The sequence below is a fragment of the Chenopodium quinoa genome, unplaced genomic scaffold (assembly GCF_001683475.1).
Source record: "Chenopodium quinoa cultivar QQ74 unplaced genomic scaffold, ASM168347v1, whole genome shotgun sequence".
In the NCBI taxonomy this organism is placed as follows: Eukaryota; Viridiplantae; Streptophyta; class Magnoliopsida; order Caryophyllales; family Amaranthaceae; genus Chenopodium; species Chenopodium quinoa.
Genome location: NW_018742244.1, coordinates 2,295,227 through 2,313,478, shown reverse-complemented (window position 1 = coordinate 2,313,478; position 18,252 = coordinate 2,295,227). Strand labels below are relative to the sequence as shown.

The window sequence follows — 18,252 nt, the reverse complement described above, 5'->3', positions numbered from 1 at the left end:
TCCTAGCATGAAGTGATTGGACCAAAGATTTGGGCTGCCCAATTTCATTATTGGGCTAGTACTAGCTACAAAACCTACCTTTCGTTGTAACAGAAAGGCCTTTTAGGCTGTTTGTTACTACACAAAACACAATTCACACTAGGTCACTCGGTCCTATCAGTCCTATGAGGCTATGAGTCCTATGACCTTAAAAAAATATGATGGTTAGAAAATGGGTAATTAATGAATAATGATACACATCAAGTGATCAAGGTGATTAACATAGTATTTCTCACTTGCCACACTTTCTCTTTCACACAAAATTGGTCCTATTCAATTCAATTGACTTATCTTAATGTGCACTTTGTATTAAAAATATTAACATATTAATACAAGTACAATATTTTTTTTTTTTTTATTGGAGAAGATATCTTGACAAATCTGAATCTAATCTCTCGTGGCGTTTAGGTCAACTTAGTTTGGGTTTGTGCTTTAGCATACAATGTTAAACACAAGTACAATACAAACCTATTTACTTACTCTCTCTATATCCTTTTTTTTTTTTTTTACTATTATTATTTTGTAAAACCGTGTTCATTGTTTTTAGAAATAAAACAAAATTATGCAAATGGGTCTATGAGTAAGATTGTAGATATAAGAGATATAGAGAGTAATAAGTGCGAAAAAAAGTTACCATATAAGATAATAAAACCAAAAAAAAAAAAAAAACAAAACAAAAACAAGACAAACAAAAGGGATGAAAGGAGTTGGAAAAATCTGGATGACCCTTCAATTCCTAACCTGTTGCAAAATTGACTCATTTATCATACTTACCTCCGTTTTCTTAATTGACACTTATTCATTTTTAGGAAGTTTATTTTTAGTTGACGCATTTTGTTTACTATGTTTATACATTGCATTTATTAATACACTCCAGTTGCTTTATTATCCTCTCTCGCCTTCTTATTATGAGTGCATTTTTTTTACAAAATATAATCGAAGGAAGGATTTTATAATGATTCAAACATTCAAAATTCCAAACCACTCGAATTAAATGACCCGAAATCTAACACGAATCCGACTAATCAACGTGGATTAATTAATAGATCTAGGAACTCATCCCTAAAGACTTGAAATTCGTGTGTCTTGAAAGTACATAAAAAAAAAAAAAAACACTAAAATGACAAAAATACCCTTGATATTAAACCTCTCAAGTCTCTTCATTCTTACGCAGCGCCTCCACTAGATAATTACAGTTGCCGTCTTTTATTCTCCCTTCAATCTCTTCAACTTTCCTCTCCGGCGAACTCCCCGTCTCTCCGCCGACGACGGCCGGAAAATCGACGTCGTCTTCAAACTTTTTGCGAAATTTAAGGTTAAAAAAGAATATTGGCACTAGTTTTACTCTAATAACTGTGACGGGATTAGAGATCCATAGAATTGGTCTCTCTGAGATTAGTGAGATATCCATTGAAGCGCAGTTGGCGTGAATCTAGTTGTTGTATCCCCCATTGAAGCAACTTCTGAGGTAAGTTGTTTGTATTTGTTATCATCATATCAAATATCCCTATAATTATGAATCAAATTTGGTTGCTAATGTATTGTACAACACTTTGATTTTAGGATTTAACTATGAAATCATAAAGAATATTACTATTTTGAAGTTTAATTTCCTATTATTTTGCAACTGTTGAGTTAATGTTGTGATCTTATTATTTAATTTTTATAATAGGGTTGCTTGTGATTGATAATTGAATGTAAAAAGGATTATAATTTGGTTTATGTCACTATCTACATTTATATAATTTCCTGGAAATTTCTAGAGTGTCAATTTATGGTGGTTAATTTATAATTTTATGATTTTTTGGGGGAAAAAGATTTGATGTGTTCAACCTTGACTATGTATTGTATAGTTGATTATTGTGGTTATTCATTATTGTAGAGTGTAAACACATTGATTGCAATTGCATTAACCAAAAACCTCAAGATGAAGGTGGTTGCTTTGGTCAGCGGCGGCAAAGACAGTTGCTATGCCATGATGCAATGCATCCATTATGGCCATGAGGTGCTTTAACACTTTTATTTATTTATCTTAAGATACCTTATATCTGTTATGATTATGAATAACTGAGGAGTTATAATGATCAGATAATATGTATGTCGGGTTTAAATTTCTTGTCACTTTTATGTAGATCGTGGCCTTGGCTAATTTGATGCCCGTGGATGACTCAATCGATGAATTGGACAGCTATATGTATCAAACTGTATGTCTCCTCTTTCATTCTGTACTTGGGTTTTATGTTTTGTATTGAGACTTCATGCCACTGGATAAGCGGATTTGTATTCTCTTCCTAGGTTGGGTTTCACTTGGGTTTCACTTGGGTTTTATCTTTTGGATTAGATTAGGCCGGTTTGCTAACCTAGAATCTAAAAGGCCTAAAAGTTGAGGTCAATACAGTTATATTACTTTGTATATGGTCAAGATGATATATACTTCATGTATCATATGATTTTTAAGGCAGGGGATTGCTTTGGAGTTCGTTCAACTATATTTTTAGTTTATTGGTATACAATATATTGTTTAGGATCTCTCTCTCTCTCTCTTTCCTTTTTTGTTTGTTTGTGTGTGTGTGTGTAGGGTTGGGGGGTTGGGTTGGTGTAGTAGAAGTGTTTTTCGATTTGACTACAAAGAATAAGGAATTGAGCTACTTTTCCTCCCTTCTTCTGTGCCCCCTTCTTTCATCCTCTCTCTTTTTCGTGCTTTATATCCTTATTCTTTCTTTGTTCCCTGGATAAGATTGGATTACCTGGTTTGCATTAATTTTGTGGTAGAACCTTTGTTTCGTAATCACTAGCGTGAGTTCCATCATCACCGAAGAATATACTTCTATGATTTTTCCAAATGTCATAAGATTCTTTAATTTTCTAACATGGAATCCTCTTTCTTAGTTGGTTCTTATAGAATCAGAATTTACTAAAAGGTTGTTATCTAATTCCTGACATCTCTTTGATTCTTGGATAAATGGTTGTAGGTGGGTCATCAAATTGTTGTCAGCTATGCAAAATGCATGGGATTACCACTATTCAGAAGGCGATTACAAGGATCCACCAGGCAAGCTCTTTAAACAGGATTGCTTTTGGTAACTTAATCATCTTTTTTCTTCGTGCTCTTAGCTAAAGTACTCTCTTCGTTGGCTAATAGGCAATGTTTTACTTTGTTTTATTTGAGAATCTTGAAAATGGCCTTATTATCATTTAATTATCCTCTTTCCATGTGAAAATCTATGTGTATACCTGTATATCTGCAGTTCTGCATGTTTATAAAAGGGGTATCAATCAACAAACACGCAAACAAAAGGGGTGCTTGTGTGTGCAAGATTCCCATTTCTGCTCCATGTATCCACTGTGCCGTTTTGATTTTTTTTTTTTGGACAGAAACGCTGTTAATCGTGTCTCACTGTCTCGGAGGCTTCTAGAATCTAGAATATAGACTTTGTTTTAGCTATTCTATTACTCCGTTCATATATATCTGTATATATAAATTGAACTCTGGATGTACAACTTAAGTAGAAAAATCTTTTTGTTACTTTTTACTTGTACTTTCTCTTATAATGCATTGTTTCTGACAGTTGTGGATCCATTCTGGGTTGCTGTTTTTCTTGGTGATTGAACATTGGTGTTTCTTTTTCTTGTGAAATGCTGAAAGTCAATATTGAGGTTTCAGATGAATATTTTGCACTTACTGTGAGTTTGGAGTAACTTGTTTCTCTCTGAAAGGTGTTTTTATTTTTCAAACAAACATTATATGACTCTGTGTATCATGTAGATCATTCTTGTAACTTCAATAAAGCACCATTGTCTGTCTTACGTGAAACCAAGAAATATAAAGGATAAATAAATTTTTTTAATTACTGCAGTGGTTGATAGATGATGGAAGCAACTCTAAATTGCTATAGTTTGTGACTTAGACAGGCACCATGAACTTAGTTACAAAATGACTCCTGGCGATGAAGTTGAAGATATGTTTCTTTTATTAAACGAAGTGAAGAGGCAAATACCCGCTATTGCAGCAGTTTCTTCAGGTGCAATAGCATCAGACTATCAGAGGCTACGAGTTGAAAGCGTGTGTTCACGATTAGGACTTGTGTCTTTATCTTATTTGTGGAAACAAGAGCAGTCACTGCTCTTTCAAGAAATGGTAACTTGAGATAGCCGAAACATTTTGAATTTTTTTCATAAATCTCAGCTCTGTTCTACCACTAATTTTTGTTTTGTGGTCCAATAGATATCAAGTGGGATCGTTGCTATCATAGTGAAGGTATGGTTTGCATATTCAAGTCTTTCTGAATAATGTCATCTTGTAACATACTGGAAACAGTTGGAATATTTTGGATTCAGAGTGCTAAGAATTTTTGTTCTGTTTCAAATTATAGCTATCAATGAGAGTATTAGTTGAAATGTCATTATTTAATATCTTGTCGGAAATGTTCCATAACTGATTCAATTGATGATGTTTCATACAAAGATGACGTTAGTTCTAACATACTAGTGTACATCATTAATGATACTAGTCATTGAAAAGTACATATGCATTAGCTATTACCTGTAAGTACCCAAAGAGGTTTGATTCTTTTGGCAAGCAAATTGATCACAGATTTACAGTAGTCCTTGTCGAGGGTCTAGGTTAAATTACGATTTCATTATCAGGGTTTCATTACTTCTAAAAATGAGATTTATGACTATATGTTGTGAGAAACTTTCACTTATTTCACAATATTGTGAGAATTTGTTGAAAGTGATCTCCGATTGAAGTGCTATGTTTACATACTTTATTTAAGCCTTTTTTGTGGTTTTATGATTCTGACTCTGTTGCCTTGACTCAAAGGCATCAAAGCTTTATGGCCCTTTGCCTCCAAATACAAAGCTTGTCAATCTGTTTATTTTGGAAATACAAGGAAAAGTTTGGCGCGTATGTAATGCTAGTTCGATCTGTTCACATTTGTAGGTTGCAGCTATTGGATTGCACCCTGCAAAGCACTTGGGAAAGGAGCTAGCTGAGTTGCAGTCCCATCTTCATCATTTGAATGGGTATATATTCAACTTGACAACTTTTCTCATATTTTTTTCTTGATTGTACTAATATAAACTATGATTCACAACTTCACTGTACATTTTGGTAGCTTGTATGGATCTAATGTATGTGGTGAAGGAGGGGAGTATGAAACGTTGACCCTTGATTGTCCCCTATTTAAGGTAATATGGTATTTTCCACAATTCTTTTTGTCAATAACGATAATTACTACTTGGCAGTATGCAGTACAGCATCATTTAAACAGGAATTTATTCCCCTACTTTGAATTAGTGCCATCTATGCTTACTACCTAGTATATTCATTGCCTGAAGACTGGCAATTGGTTTGCATTTGTGTCTTATACATTGCTTTCGGAGCATTCCTCTTGTCTTTTCCTTTTCCTTTGCCATTGCCATTATCTTGATTTATAACATCCTTGACTTAATAAAATTCAAGTATGCAAAACTTATGGGCTTTCTTGTTTTTGAAATTTACAGTTTGCTCGAATTGTGCTGGATGATTTTCAAGTTATATTGCACTCTCCAGATTCCATAGCTCCTGTTGGGGTTCTTCATCCTTTGGCTTTTCATTTAGAACCAAAGGGATTGTCTACAGATTCAAGTGACAGCAATCTTAGTAATGGGATATCTTTGGAGGATATGGATGGTGTCTATGAAATTCAGGGAGATAACACATTGTTACCTGCAGACCCAAGCCAGTTTTCTGACTCTCTTTCTGATCTGATTGCAAATACTTCTTATCATCTGCAAATGTCAAAAATAGACAGGGGGGATACTTTCTCCATCTGTTGCTGGTTGCAAGATTTGCACAGATTATCGACTGGTAAATGATGCTGTGCATATGATAAGATGGTCCTGTTTTTTAAAAAAATTGTGTAGGACATTTTTGTCGTGAAATTTAATTATTCTCCTATTGCATTTCCAATGTTAGGTTTGCAGACTGATCTCAAAGTTGTTTTATCTCATCTTGAATCACAACTCATGCAATGTGGTTTTAGTTGGGAGGATGTGCTCTATATTCATATGTATATTGCTGATATGAATGAGTTTGCTGTGGCAAATGAAACATATGTGAGCTATATCACCCAAGAAAAATGCCGATTTGGTGTTCCATCACGCAGCACAGTAGAGTTGCCTTTATTGCAAGCAGGGCTAGGGAAAGCGTATGTTGAAGTTTTGGTGTCACGGGACAAAACTAAAAATGTTCTACATGTACAAAGCATTTCACGATGGGCACCTAGTTGTATAGGGCCCTACAGTCAGGTAAAGTGTTTATATGTATTCCTGTATTCAGGTTATTTCTAAAGAGAGATTGATTTTATAACTGAGAGGACCTAAGTAGACCTAAAATAGAGCTGAATTGATCTGGGTTTGTTTCTTTTTTTGAACTACTCTTGTGGCTTGCCCAATCTGTCTATAAAGATTTTTTTTTTTTTTTAGATTTGGGAATTATGACTTTGACTGCTTATTTATACCAGTGGCTGTTATAAAATCATGATATTCATGGTTTGGAATTTAGGATTATTAACCAACTTCATATTTTATGTTCCCAAAACTATTGTGTATCCCATTTTGACAAATTAAAAGATTTGCCTCAAGATATCCTAACAAGTAACCACTGAAAACCCTTGTTGATTGTAATTTGTATTAGACATGTCTGATGCTTGGTCACTGTTCAATTCATTCTTTCTAGTTCCCTTTATTTAATTACACTTGAGGATTTTAATATTCTGGTAGATAAATTAAATAGCTAATTGCTTTCAGTTACCATTCTGAACGTGCTTCGTGTAGATGTGTAACACTTGTAGAGAGTGTCAGTCTGTCAGATTTGAACACTGGTTGTTTAGAATTGGTCCCAACTCCCAAGGACTCCCAACCAATGATCTATAGTTAGAAAGCATGAAATTCTCAAGAGATGTCATTTTCAGTTTGGTACACGCTCAACCTTTTTTTTTTCCCCTCAATCCTTGTGGGATGTAATGACTTGTTCTAGGTAGTTTCCATCGCATTTGAAATTTAATCCTTTTCAATTATCTGAAGAGCAACACAAACCCAGTTTCCCATCGCTTCCCCCCCCCCCCCCCCCCCTTTTTCCTTCCACTCTTCCCCTTCTCTCTCCCTTTCCCTCCTTTTCTGTCTAAATACTTAGATATATCTTCTATGAGCTTTCTGCCCATGATGAACAATTGTGTTTTATGTTCTGATCTCTTTTAGGCAACCTTACATCATGGAATACTTCATATGGCTGGGCAACTTGGTCTTGACCCTCCAACAATGACCCTTTGTGATGATGGCATTATTTCAGAGCTGGATCAGGCATTGTTGAATAGCGAAGCGATTGCTGATAGCTTTCGTTGTTCAATATCTTCCTCTGCAATTTCATTCGTTGTTTACTGTTCAATACAAACTGTATCCTTGAATAGGGTTGATATGCAGGACAAGTGGGAAGGATTTCTTGAGCAGTTAAAGAAACTTCATTCAGCTAAAAGAAGTGGATTTAAAGTATTTGATCCAATTCTTTTGTTTGTCCTCGTCCCTCAATTGCCGAAGAGGTGCTTTCCCTATATCATTGTCTGGTCCTACATTCATTTTGAGCTGTTTCAAATTGGCTATACTATATATGTCGAATATCACTGTCATCAATGTATTGCTCTACTAATTATCTGTACTCACTAGATGTTTGTTATTCTTCTTTATCTGTTTTAAATTCAACCTGATTTCAGCATATGGAGTATGTAGTTACTCACTATTGCATCTCTGTCGACTTTCTATATAGTCCTGGTCTTCATGTTCTAAAGTTTGTTTTTCTTAAACGCCATTGGTCAAAGATATGGCTGTGGTTGTCAATGAACAGAGAACGGCCTGGGACCTGGGGAACGTGGGAGGCCTAATCAGTGCTCTCGCTGAACCTATTTGGTATGTGTCCCAATTTAGGAGTAAAGGATTCTTATTTAGCTACTTAAGTTGGTCTTTACAGAGTTGCAATGTCCTTCATAAAGTGTGCAATTTTCTTGCTTTTGCTCTGCCATATTCTTAGAGATTCCGGGTTATGCACTTATGCCTGAGACCAATTTTCATTGGAAAACTGGTCAGTTTTAATTTATTTAAGTTTATGCCTTCAATGTAGTACAGGTTAATATGCAAACATAGTTCTTGTTTTTTTATTTTTTTTAACAGTAAAACTCTGCTCTTTCGATGTGCATGTAATAGCATCTATTTTCCTTTTTCGTTTCTGTGGGTGCGTATTTTATTCAATAACTCTGAAAAGACAGGAGTCCATGATGATAGCAAATGAAATAGCTTAACAATGCTGTGCAAGACTTGGCTCCACAAATTTTGGAATACTGATATATATACCTCTATTTTTTTAATATTGTAGAGCACTTGTTGAGGTAAAACCAACACTTTTCATTGTGGAGGATGATTCTGATACAGCAAGTGACACAGATCAACCAGATGCCAGTGATGCTACTCCACAAAGTTACTGGGGGTTTCAGGAGGATCCGTGGCATGAATCTTGCCTTCAAAAATGCGTTATGCTGAAACATATATGTGCAGTTATGCTAAGCATTACAAGTGAAAATATTGCAAAGATTTGCGATGACTCCCTGGTTTCCGAGCATTCCCTTTCCGAAGGACAAACTGAAAAGGTTGCAAAGTTCTGCATTTATCTTATCAACAAAATCCTCACCGAAAACATGTTTTCCTGGGAACATGCAATGGTAAGTCGATTCCCTATATTTTGGTTTCTTGTTTTCAGCTCTTTATTCTATTTTAGTGATGGTTTTTTTTTTTTTTTTTTTTTTTTTTTTTTTTTTTTTTTTCGGGACTGTTTCTATGTTATATTTATACATCTCCTCTAATCCAGTACTTGAGGATTTACTTTCAAACTGGTTCTTTGGTGCAAATGGAGATGTTATCACTTACATTCAGCCAAGCATTCAAAGAATTCGGAAAGATCAACCCAAAGTTTAATAGTGGCCAAGCCGATCCCATTTTTAACCTCATTCCTGTCCTCGGCTCTGGGAGGTCAGCATTGTCTATAGATGCAGTATTGACATGTGAGTTGCTAGCTCAGAAGCTTTCATCTTAGATTGGTGTAATCCTTATTTTCTAGAAAGACACAAGGTTTGGTTAATGAAATTGTAGATTAGTAGAAACAGAAAAACGAAATTGTTAGCCAGTTATTTTTTGTTCTTATTACTATCTCCATATTGTCTTTAATTTGTATGATTGTCTGAGAGATAGAACCATTATTAGCGTGGAGTTCCTCGTGGGCGCGCAGGCGGCAGCCAGCAGGCCTGGGTGGCGCTTGCATTTCATATCTTATTTTCAAAAGATTTTATTTTGTAATTTAAATTTAAACACGTAGACAATAAGACATTACGTGTCTTGCTTAAATGAATCAAAATTAATTGTAGTTATGTTGGGTATGAAGCATTTATTCATTTGTTTAATTTAATACAGTATAAGGTATGTGAGATTCATGCAGACCTATATTATAAGGTATGTGACTATGTGAGATTCATGCATAAATATAAGTTCATCATTGTTAAAGTAAAACTAAGAAAGCAAAAGATAATGGAGTTGCAAGTAGAAATATGATCAAGGGAAACAATAAAACCAGCAATTTCAACACCTTCTCATTTAAAACACCACAAATTATCTCTACTAGACCAACTTTGCCCATTATATTATGTGGTTACCAATACATGTTATGCTCCTATTGAGTAATGTAATGAAGATCATAACATCATTATGTCCATTAATGATACTTTTGCTGCGCTAAAAGAGTCTCTAACCAAAGCATTGTCTCTATACTACCCTCTTGCCGGTAGACTTGCTCCTGATGAATCTTCCATCAACTGCAACGACGAAGGCATACCCTTTGTCGAAGCTCGTTGTGATTGCACTCTTTCGGCCTTCCTCAACGCTCTAAACCGCGTTGAATTTGTTTGGCGTTTCGTACCTAGCATCATCCCGCCTTCCGCTGATCTTTATCCGCAAACTACTTTCAGGTTCGTTTCACTATTTCATGCTTTCTTTGGTTAGGCCTTAGGCCTAGTTATTTACGCAGTATTCAGCTTAATCATTGGCTCGTACTTCCTCCGTTTCATTTCATATTAGTTGCCACATTTTTTTAACATGTTTGCAACACATACTTTTAAGTTTAATATCTTTAATTATGTAATTGCAAAATTTATTAAATTTGATGTTTGAAAAATAGACATTTAGACTAACATAATATGACTCGTTACAAATTTTTTTTTTCCTTGATACTAAATCACAAAGAGAAGTCAAAGTAATGCAAACTGTATATAAAGTCAAAAGTTGTCAAATAAAAAAAAAATGAATTACTCCTTCCATCCTTAAATATAGTTTCAATTTGACGGCTGTAGAGCTAGTTCCACTGGTGGTACAACGTATAAATGTATAAATATAGCTTGTATAATTTATAAATGTATAATGTATGTAGGTCATTGATGGCTGTAGAGCTAGTTCCACTGGCGGTACAAGTAACGGTCTTCAAATGTGGCGGGGTGTTAATTGGGACCAAGGGAATACACAAAATCCTTGATGCAACCTCATGTGGTAGTTTCTTGAAATGTTGGTCCGACTTTGCAAGAGGACATCAAGTAGTCAGTAAGCCGGAATTCGCCTCATCCGTGTCTCTATTTCCTCCGTGTACTTGGGCTGCTATATCGCCACCTAGGGAACCCATGCCGTTATGGATATTGGATGGCAACAAGATGGATGGCACAGGATGGATCGTTAAGGTGTTTCACTTATTTTTTATTTGCTGTAGTAGGATTGTTTTTACGGAATTATAATTATTTTTGTTAAATTTAAATTATTTTATTGAATCGAAATTATTTATACTAAACTTAAATCATTTAAACTAATTCTTTATTTTCCCCTTACAAAAGTTGATTGTTTGACATCGGTTTTTGTTATAAGTTTGTTATAAGCTGATATTAAAAATAAGATGTTTCCACTTTTTTTGCTGTCACTTTTCAAAATTATCACGATTTTAATACAGTAATGTCAAACAAATCAGGGTTTTGATTTTGATTATTGCAGGCCACAAGCTTCTAAACATGTTATTTTACCAATAATACCCGTATTATTTACACAAACTTTGAGTTATTTTCTTAGATTCTGTTTTTTTTTTTTTTTTTTTTTTTTGGGTAAATAAGAGAGTTTTATTGCACCAAAAATGGAATACACTCAAGTTTTCCAAAAAATACAAGCTACATAGGCGGAGCAAACAGCCTAAAACAAACTCATACAGACAAAACATCTATACAACTCCCTATATAAGTAGATTTTCCAGCCACTCTCTATTCAGTACACTAAGCTTTACACTATTAAAACTAAGAAGCCTAGCTTTCAGATTCTGTGTTAGGGTCTGTTCTCATTGACCGAACTCAACTAAACTGAGCTGAACTGAACTGAACTGAACTGAATATTTTATAAGAGAAGGAAATTAGGAGCTGAGCTGAACAGAACTGAACTAAACTGAGCTGAACTGAACTGAACTGAACTGAACTAAACTGAACTGAACTGAACAGAACAGAATTTCAACGTAAGATAACAGGCCCTTAGTTTGCTTTAAATTGATCATTTTTGTACTCAAAACCAATTTATGTGTATTCTCACTCCTGTGGAGAGAATTAAATATTACATAAAAATTATTGTTAAGTGTATGAAATGTTCAAATTAACACAAGAGAGCTTTATATAACTAAATGATTGATGTTGAATATAAAATACAGCATGCATGTATAAAATAATTAACATGTGATTACTTAAAAATAACATATACGTAGTATATAAATTGATATATATATATAATAAGTTCACATCAAATAACATGAACAAATATAAAAAAACAATATTCATGTATAAATTAACATGTACTTATTTAAAAAGGAAAATGCTAACGAACGCTCCGGGGTTTTGGATAAGATAATTAAAAGTAGAAATATTAAATTAAAATTAACATTAATTACACAGATCGATGCGTGATTTTGTCATGATTTCCCAAATTAATATCACTTTAGGTAAGATTTTAAATGTTTATCCAACGCCCCAGGGACGTTCATTAATTCTCTCAACACATTAAAAAGTTTTCATCATACACCCTCCTCCCTATCCTATGCGTCGCTTACACTTTAAAAAATTTCCCGCCACTTTGTTGTATGAAGTCATCAATTCTTTTTCTTTTTTTTTAAAAAAAAAATACAAGTTGCATATCAAATCTATAATTATACTAACGTAATTACCGCTGACATTTCTACTGTCATACGTCAGCTTATTAAAAAATTTCCCTCCAAACATTTAAATGACATTATTTTTTTCATTTCAATATAAAAGCTAATGTTTGAAAAAGGTAAGTTAGTTATAAATTTTCCTAACAGCTTTATGACTAAGTTTATTAATAAGTTGATATAATGCTAACATTTCATATATTTTATTATAATTATGAGGTTAATAAGAATATTTAACATCATTTTTTTAGCTCAATTTATCAAACACCATTATTTACTATTTTTTTTTTATAAATTATTTAATTTATATTGCGCTTATAAAAGCAGAAGTTTTAATTTATTGCTAAAACAGTGCATCGCACGGGACTAACCTAGTAAACAACTAAAAGCGCGGTTACACACGCAAAAATACAAAATGTTGCTAAAAAAAGCTTGTTTTTTAAATTATGTCTTGTGACTTTCTATTATCTTATGATTGGAAAATTTTAGCTTAGTGGACTTTATTAATTGAAAGCCTTAATAGTACTTTTATGTTTTCCTAAGTGCGCAATTTTAATACATCTCCTCTAATCCAGTACTTGAGGATTTTCTTTCAAACATTCAAAGAATTTGGCCTGGAAAGGCAATCCGAAGTTCAAGAATGGCCATGCCGATCCCATTTTCAACCTCATTCCAGCATTCCTGTCCTCCGAGCCAAGGACAAGAATGAGGTTGAGCATGCATTTCGTACACTAGTACTACCTCCGTTTCATATTTTTTGCAATTCATCCTAGATGTCAGGGAGTATCAAATTCCTTAGCGGAAAGAAATAGGTATAGGCTAATGCTAATAATCCGTATTTTAGGATACTCAGCATCCACAATCCACATGGTTAACTCGACAATGCTAATGCTCACGGGGCCACTCTATGTACCTAGTAACTAAAAATAACGTGGAGTTTATTATCATTATCCAACGGCTGAGTTGGATATCCATTATTAACCGTAAATGGTTAAATCAGGAATTCATCAGTGTTTGGACTGGTTAATTGCAGCCATTGCAGGCATGTTTGTTCTTTTCGTATAAATCAAACCACTTTTCTCTCATTATTTATATTCTATGTCGCGTATTATTTTGACCTATACGCAAACATAGTACAGAGTATTACAGTACTACCTCCATTTTTTTTTAATTGATGCGTTTTGACGTTAGTTCTATTCACACATTTTTCGAGATGTTTTGTGTTTTATATGTAACGAAAAATATAGTCATGTGTGATCTTATTAAATTTGTCACAATATATATTTTCAAAATATCAATTTTTCATAATTTTTGTTTATTGATAATTAAAGATATGAATGGTTGAAGTTGTGCATTGAGAAACGTAATTAAAGAATTGTGTCAACTAAAAATAAACAAATGAAGTATATGATTAAGTGATTGGCATTTTAATGCCCCGATCCCACAGTTTCCCAATAATCAACAATGTTCTTGGTTATGTAGACGAACATATCTTACCACCAACAGTTTAATTTCCCAAGCTGTATTTATCTTTTTATCATGATTTTACTTCCTTAGTTACAACACTTTCTTTATCATTCATTTCTTAATATATAATTGCAACATTTTCTTATTTAATACGTATAAAACCATTAATATTTAATTATTTATCTCTCTTTAACCTTGCTTGTATTTTTTTTTTTAGAAAAATATTATACATAGCCTTAAGGGCTACATATATTTAGAGGCGGAGGTAATGAAGGACCGTACAAAATCAGCTGCATTCATCTATCGCTAAAAATATAATTATATTTGCAGATATGCTGATACCCCAAACAAAGAAAGAAGTCGAAAATGGAGTTGCCGGTGGAAATATTGTCAAGGGAAATAATAAAGCCAGCAACTCCTACACCACCTCATCTCAAATGCCATAAATTGTCTCTCATGGACCAACTTAACCCATTAAAGTACGTTATTTCCATAACATGTTATGCTCCTACTCCTACCGAGGATCATAGCACCATCACTGTTGCTAGGCTAAAGCAGTCTCTATCCAAAGCGTTATCTCTATTCTACCCTCTCGCTGGTAGGCTCGCTCCTGACGAATCTTCCATCGATTGCAACGACCAAGGCATACTCTTCGTTGAAGCTTGATGCGATTGCCCACTCTCGTCTTTTCTCCTTAATCCAATTCACTATGAGGCTTGGCGTTTTGTACCCAGCAGCAACATCCCACTTGTCGGAGAACTTACGGAGCAAAGTACCAATAGGTTAGTATATATAACTTTTCTCATCAACCATAAAACATATTCTTTGAGAGTGAGGGATATATAGCTCAAGTGGTTAGAGCTTCCTTCATATTCCAAGAGATCCTGGGATCGATTCTCACTCCTGCCTAGACCTGGTTATTGGGCGGGTCGGGTCAAGGTCAAAGAGGGTCACATTTTATAGGGTCAATATAGGGTTGGGACAATACGGGTCGCGGGTTGATAATGGGCGAGCCTATAAAATATTAATTAAAATAAATATTGGACAAAGCCATTATTAAGTGCATATGAATACAAATTAATCTATATAATTATTTTTATATTATGTATTTTCTTTATCAACTAAATTGGAAAAACATGTTGGTCCTATATTGACCCTGTCCATTAATAGTCTTGTCCATTAAAAGTCCTATAAGCTTGGCCCTGATTGGGCTACCCTGCCCAATAACCACCTCTACTCCTGATTAATGATTACCTTTTATAATACAGGATGTTGAAAGCAGAAGAATTAGTTCTGGTAGCGACACAAGTAACAATCTTCACATGCGGCGGGGTAATGATTGGGAAAAAGGGAATACACAAGATCATGGATGGGACATCAGGTGGTAGTTTCGTGAAATGTTGGTCCGACTTTGCAAGAGGAGGAGATCAAGTAGACAATAATAATAAGCCCGACTTCACCACGGCCGCCATCTTGTTTCCTCCCCGTCCATGGGCAGCATTAGTGCCACCTAGGGCACCTCTACCATTTTCGAAATTGGATGGAAACAAATTGCCTACCGGCTGCGTTGTTAAGGTGTTCCGCTTTAGCCCTCAATGTGTATTAACTCTCCAGGCTAATGCAAGGAGTAGTGACCGCCTACTCAAGCCTACCCGCCTTGAAGCTGTGTTCGGGTTCATATGGAAGCATGCCATGGTTGCTGCGGCCAAATCCAAAAATGCGCCATCTATTGGTGAGTTTAATTTGCTACGAGGTTTTATTCTACTACATCTGCTAAGTGTTAAGTGCAACTTTGGAATATTTATTTTATTATATATACTTAATACTAATATAACCAAAGATTATTTAATTGCTACATTAAACTTATGGGTCATCCTATAACTTTTTTTTTTTTAATTTTTTTAATCTTAACCCTTTATTTATAGAGAAAATCTTATCCATTTATTTATTAAACTAGTGACGGAGTCACATAGAATAGATTTGGGGACAACTTTTACCATCCATTCATTCGTTTCTCACCCTAAACAAGTGGGATCCCTAATTTCCCCTTACTAGTAAGGGGATTCTATTTACAATTTAATACAATTTTTAGAAAGACTATTCAATGACACATTTTTAATGTAGCCACTGTAACTAAATTTAATCCCAATTGTTTAAATATTAACCATTAATTGTATCCATTAAAAAAATTATCAGTTGTCACTGTTATTGATGAACTTCTAATAATTCAACCTTCAACCTAATCTCCATTAATGAACAATCAACATGGATAGGATTAAAGTATAGCAAAAATCAATGGAAAAGTGCCAAAAAGCAATAGATCTTATACGACATTGGATAAGTTAATACGAAGCACATGGATAATTAGATAGGATCAATTTTACTCTTGCACTAATTGATAAATTTCTTTTTATAAGTGATTCTCTCTTCTCTCAACAACACCCCACACTTCTATCAAATTTTCCCCATAAATCTCATGAATTAGGTATGTGATGCTCATTTTCGATAGCAATGTCAATGTTCAATGATAAATGCAAATTCGTCGGAAAACATTAAGTGTCGGAAAGTTCTTCAATTGCAAAATTTGCAATATCTTCCTTTTAGTTGACAATGGTGCGTAATCTTTCAAGTGGATTGCGTTGGTTAATCATACATTGCAAAAAATCATTAATGGAAGATTGGAAGTTGTCGTAATAGTTTCGTTTTTAGAGGAATAAGGAAAAATAGTTATTGAAAACTTAAATCAATTGGCCTTATTTACATATTATAATCAACATTGTAGATTTCGTTTTTATAATGGCTACAATTTTATTAATAATATGAGGGTCATGAGTTTTTAAAATAAAATGTGAGGATCATGAGTCTAGAGCGGAGGGGAAAAACAATGCATTTTTTAAAAAAAAAAATTAAAGAAAAAACAATACTCTCTTCGTTTCCTAATAATCGTAATAAATTGACTGACACACATGTTATTGTACAAATTTCATCATTAATATTTGTAATTACATATATCATTGATGATAAGCAGGACCGTCAGTTATGACACACGCTGTAAACATACGGCCTTGGATTCGTCCAGAACTACCACCAACTACCTTTGGAAACATGGTCATCCATGCCTTCGCTTAATACAAAGGGCAGGACGAGGACAACGAAGCTAAGATATCATCAGTGCCTGAGCTATCGGACTTGATTAGCGAAATTTCAAGAGCCTTGGCCTCGGCTAAGGATGTCGAATTCTTAAACAAGTTAAAGGGAGAAAAGGGGAGCGAAAAAATACGTGAAAACAAGCAAAAGCTAGCAGACTATAGCAAGGATGATGCTAATATAAACGTATATAGGTGTACTAGTTGGAGTAAGGTTGGTTTGGATTATCCTGATTTCGGATTCTTGGGGAAGTCCGTTTGGAGTGGGCATAGTGGTGTTCTTAAGAATCAAATATTATTTATCATGAATTCGAATCAAGGAATTGAAGTCTCATTGACATTGGATGAAAAAGAGATGGAATGTTTGCAGTCGAATTCTGAGTTCCTTCAATTCGCTTGCCCAACGTAGTATTAAAAATCACAATATGGTGCACGTAAAATGCTGTAATTTAGAAATAGACCGGTTGACGGTCATATCATTTACTGCACCGTGTGAGCCTCGCTCGGTTTCATCATTTGCGCATTGTATCTTTATGATGAAAACATGTACTACGTATATGTTAAATATTGGTAGTGGGAACGTTGTTGCCCATAATTTAGCTCGCTTTTGGTTGTGAACAAATTTGGGAGAACCAAATTTCTTGTGAGGTTACTGCGTATGTTTTGATGGATAATTTATCAATATAAGACTCCGTTAACTTGGTTTAAAAAAAAAGAAAAAGAAATACATATGATGGTCATATCATTTGCTGGACCTCACAGGTCTCGGAAACATCATTTACGCCTTGTATCTTTATAATATTTCTTTTCGTATTATAGCGCTTGTATTATTTTCCTTTAGGTAAAAAGAAATTAGTGTACTTTACCTGAATTGGTTGAAAAAATATAAAAGCATTATCATCAATAATTAGAGTATGTACTTGATTACTAGTACATGTTTTATTTATTTATTTTAAAAATTTGTGTGTACAAATAATCTAAGTGTACTTTTTCATAAACCCATTTACAAACCAACCTGGACCGTTTACGACCCAAATTGATTTAATTTGAAGCCCAACCCGCATTAACCTAGCTAAGTAAACCCTCTCCCGCAAATCAGTCTGTTTCAAATCAATTTAATTATATTATAATCCGAATTGTTTATTGTCAAAACCGTCTATAATCCAAATTGATATGAATCCAAACCCATTTGAATCCAGGTAAACCCATTCCAAATCGACCAGTTTCAATCTAAATTGTTTATAAGTCAAACCATTTACTAGCCAAACCGAATTAAAACCGTACAAAAATAAATCAAAA

At 34.2% G+C, this 18,252-nt stretch overlaps 3 protein-coding genes across 7 annotated transcripts; all 3 read left to right on the top strand.

The window, feature by feature from the left end:
- Positions 1-1,130: 1,130 nt before the first annotated feature.
- Positions 1,131-9,503, top strand: LOC110739892 (diphthine--ammonia ligase-like). 5 transcript variants are annotated; one of them, XM_021920375.1, is made up of 13 exons: positions 1,131-1,507; positions 1,922-2,044; positions 2,172-2,243; positions 3,012-3,091; positions 3,952-4,177; positions 4,265-4,297; positions 4,985-5,067; positions 5,160-5,232; positions 5,548-5,893; positions 6,002-6,333; positions 7,285-7,622; positions 8,450-8,792; positions 8,939-9,503. In XM_021920375.1, exons 2-13 carry the CDS (start codon positions 1,967-1,969, stop codon positions 9,161-9,163), a joined length of 2,229 nt encoding a protein of 742 aa, XP_021776067.1. In that variant the 5' UTR covers positions 1,131-1,507; positions 1,922-1,966; the 3' UTR covers positions 9,164-9,503. The 5 variants fall into 5 exon arrangements, with proteins under 5 accessions (XP_021776067.1, XP_021776081.1, XP_021776073.1 ...); XM_021920389.1 differs by lacking the exon at positions 1,131-1,507 and having other exon boundaries at positions 1,981-2,044; positions 3,012-3,119; positions 3,948-4,177; XM_021920381.1 differs by lacking the exons at positions 1,131-1,507; positions 1,922-2,044; positions 2,172-2,243 and adding an exon at positions 2,609-2,835 and having other exon boundaries at positions 3,012-3,119.
- A 325-nt stretch (positions 9,504-9,828) lies between these two features.
- On the top strand, positions 9,829-14,146 carry LOC110737203 (vinorine synthase-like). Its single transcript, XM_021917575.1, has 3 exons — positions 9,829-10,088; positions 10,547-10,847; positions 14,138-14,146. Exons 1-3 carry the CDS (start codon positions 9,829-9,831, stop codon positions 14,144-14,146), a joined length of 570 nt encoding a protein of 189 aa, XP_021773267.1.
- LOC110737195 (salutaridinol 7-O-acetyltransferase-like) lies at positions 14,042-17,755 on the top strand. Its single transcript, XM_021917570.1, has 3 exons — positions 14,042-14,472; positions 15,076-15,539; positions 16,935-17,755. The coding sequence occupies exons 1-3, from the start codon at positions 14,174-14,176 to the stop codon at positions 17,360-17,362; spliced, it is 1,191 nt and encodes a 396-aa protein (XP_021773262.1). The 5' UTR covers positions 14,042-14,173; the 3' UTR covers positions 17,363-17,755.
- Positions 17,756-18,252: the final 497 nt, after the last annotated feature.